The sequence below is a fragment of the Aegilops tauschii genome, chromosome 7 (genome assembly GCF_002575655.3).
Source record: "Aegilops tauschii subsp. strangulata cultivar AL8/78 chromosome 7, Aet v6.0, whole genome shotgun sequence".
Classification (NCBI taxonomy): domain Eukaryota; kingdom Viridiplantae; phylum Streptophyta; class Magnoliopsida; order Poales; family Poaceae; genus Aegilops; species Aegilops tauschii.
In genome coordinates this window covers 482,301,829-482,304,871 of record NC_053041.3, presented here as the reverse complement: position 1 = coordinate 482,304,871, position 3,043 = coordinate 482,301,829, and the positions used below count along the sequence as shown (strand labels likewise).

Sequence of the window (3,043 nt, the reverse complement as noted above, 5' to 3'; positions counted from 1 at the left end):
GTGATGAGGTGCAAAATTCCCGCGAGTGCGACAAGGACGAATGTTAATGAGTAGTGATGCGGTGGCGAGCGCGTCGGGCCAAAAACGTGGTGGCACGTTAGCGTGAAAGAGGAGGGTGCGAACGCAATCATTAAGAGTGCGAAGCACACACTTAGCGCGGCCTTTTTGTTGCGAAGTGTACGGGCAAGTGAGACGAAAGATCGTGCCGTGTGTGGCGAGAAGGTTGCGGATCGCAAGGTTATCAAACTCCTTCCCGTTGTCTGTTTGCAACGCATGAATGGGACGTCCAAACTACGTGGAGACATAGGAGTAAAAAGCGGTGAGAGTGGCAACAGAGTCCGACTTTCGCCGCAACGGGAAGGTCCACACATAGTGCGAAAAATCATCAAGTATGACAAGGTAATAAAGATAGCCCCTGTTACTTGCAACAGGAGAGGTCCAAACATCACTATGAATTAACTCAAACGGGTATGATGCGACATGCGAGGAAGTGCTAAAAGGAAGACGAACATGTTTGCCGAGACGACAAGCATGACAAGTGTGATCGTCGATCTTATTACACGTGAATGAAAAACTCCGAAGAATATGACGAAGGGTGGCGATGTTGGGATGACCGAGACGAGCGTGCCAAAAGTCCACTCCGGCGGAAAGCGCCATGGGTGCAGCGACGGAGGAGGTAGATGAGTGGACCGGGCAGAGCTCGTCGGGGCTGTCACATTGGTGGAGCACCATCCGGGTACAGGCATCCTTAACAGAAAAGCCAAACATATCAAATTCAACGGTAACAGGATTTTCACGTGTAAGAGAACGAACGGAAACAAGATTTTTAATGATGTCAAGAGAGACAAGCACATTAGACAGATATAATGGCATGGAGTTAGAAGGAAAAGCAGCATAGCCGACATGAGTAATAGGCATGGAAGAACCGTCACCCACGGTAATGCGAGCAGCGGTGTGAACGGGGTGAGCGGCAAGAAGGTTACCGGGGTTGGCGGCCATGTGAGCCGTGGCTCCGGTGTTCATATACCAGTCGCCACCGCCAGTGTACTGCTGCGGCGTGGGGGCGGTGTGGAGGGCCGCTAGGAGCGCGTCGTCCCAAGGCGCCTGTGGGAGAGCCGGGGCGGACGGCGCCGGCTAAGGCGGGGGCGCCACAAACCCACCGGCCGGAGGCAGCCCATAGACCGCAGAGGGGCCGTAGAGCGCCCGGAGCGGGGGGACGCGGGCTGGTACGCCTGAGGGGCCGCGTGAAGCGCCTGATGAGCGGCCGGGCGGGCGCCGAAGAGGCCTGGAGCGGGGGGACGCGGTATAGGCATGGAATACGCGTGCACAACCCCGGTCCAGGGGTTCTGGCCGGCCTGCCAGGGCGCCGGGGGGAGCTGTGGCTGCTGCTGGCGCGGCGCCCCGCCGGGCGCAGCCGGCTGCTGCTGCTGCTATTTGCGCCCGTCGCGGCCACGACGGCCCCCGCGGCGCTGCTGCTGCTGCTCGGCAGGAGGCGGCGCAGGAGCCGGCGGAGGAGCCGGCTGCGGTTGCGGGTAGGGGAACCCGGGTGGCGGCGGCGCCTGGAAGGGGCCTGGGGCGGGCCTCGGCGGGGCGGTGGGCGGCGCACCGACGCGAGTACCAGCGGTGAGGGCGGTGTGGGTGGCCTGGGTGCGTGACATCCGCATCCGCCTCTCCTCCAACTTCAGGTAGGCGACGATCTTGGGGAACGTCGGGTTGGTGATGAGGGGGATGTTGGAGGTGGCATTCCCGAAATCGTCGCTCAGGTCGGCGATGAGGGTGCTGAGGAGGAGCTCGTCGGAGACCTTCTCACCAAGGTCACCGAGCTCGTCAACAAGCTTCTTGAGGCGCATGCAGTAATCGTCGACAGACAAGTCAAGCTGCTGGCACCCAAAAAACTCGCCCTGCAAGAAAACCTTGCGTTGGAGCGCGTTGTTGGTGAAGAGGCAGTTGAGCTTGGTCCAAACGGCATGAGCATCATCGTCGGCGGAGACCACCGTGTGGAAGAGGTCCTTCGAGATGGTGGTGTAGAACCAATGAATGAGGGTGGCGTCGATGGACATCCACTCCTCATCGTCCTCCATGAAGCGGGAATCCACGGAGCCATCGATGTGATCCCGGATGTTGTACTCCCGGAACACAAGGGAGAAGTACGTCTTCCATGCATAGTAGGTGGAGGTGAGGTGGTCGAGGACGACGGGAACCCGAGCGAGGATGTTGAGGTCGCGGATGACGACGGGATCGGGGCCTTCGAACGGATTGGTGCGGTGGCTACGGGTGGTGCCGGAGGAGCCAGGGGAGGCCATGGGGAGACGAAGGCGGCAGCGTCACGCGAGAAGCGGCGCGGCGGATGGGAGGCGGCGCGGCCGAAGGACGGCGCGACGGGTTGGGGGGGGCGGAAGCGGGGCGGCGGCGCACATGGGGCGGCGGTCGCAGCGGCATGGGGTACGCAGCGGCGGGTGGCGGCGGCGGTGGTGTTGGGCGGCGGCGATGAGATCGTGGCGGCGGCACAGGGTTAGGGTTAGGATCTTAGGTATGATACCATGTTGGAAACGAGAGTTTGGCAATGCTTCACGATTTATTGATCGGTGCAAAGCACACGTATATATGGAGTACAAGGTGGGCCACAACCTCAACTATACAATGACTAGGAGGTGGGTCAGGCTATACAATATACATGCACAAAACCATATATTCAACACATACGACGTTCCTTTGGGGCAGTTTCCTGAGAGAACCATTGTTCCCCCAACAAGGTAGAAATGAACAAATGTTTTCATTCACTCAAAAACAAAACACGAAAACACTTCTAGCTACTGTATCATAATTGTCATGCAACAGATAAATTTAACATGTTGTTACATAAGGATTAGTCATGTTTCTAAAGTAAAAAATTGTCATTCTGTATAATAAGATTGTCATTTATCATGTTGTAGCAGAGTAATTGCCATGCATTTTTGGGATTTTTCATGATCGTAGCATGGAGAATTGTCATCCTAAAAAAAGAAAAATGATGAAAATTGCCATGCTCAGGATTCATCATGCT

General features: G+C 57.1%; 1 protein-coding gene across 1 annotated transcript; it reads right to left on the bottom strand.

Moving 5' to 3' along the window:
- Positions 1-1,430: 1,430 nt before the first annotated feature.
- Positions 1,431-2,303, bottom strand: LOC141027289 (uncharacterized). The gene has a single exon (XM_073504279.1). It carries the CDS (start codon positions 2,301-2,303, stop codon positions 1,431-1,433), a length of 873 nt encoding a protein of 290 aa, XP_073360380.1.
- Between the last annotated feature and the right edge of the window lie 740 nt (positions 2,304-3,043).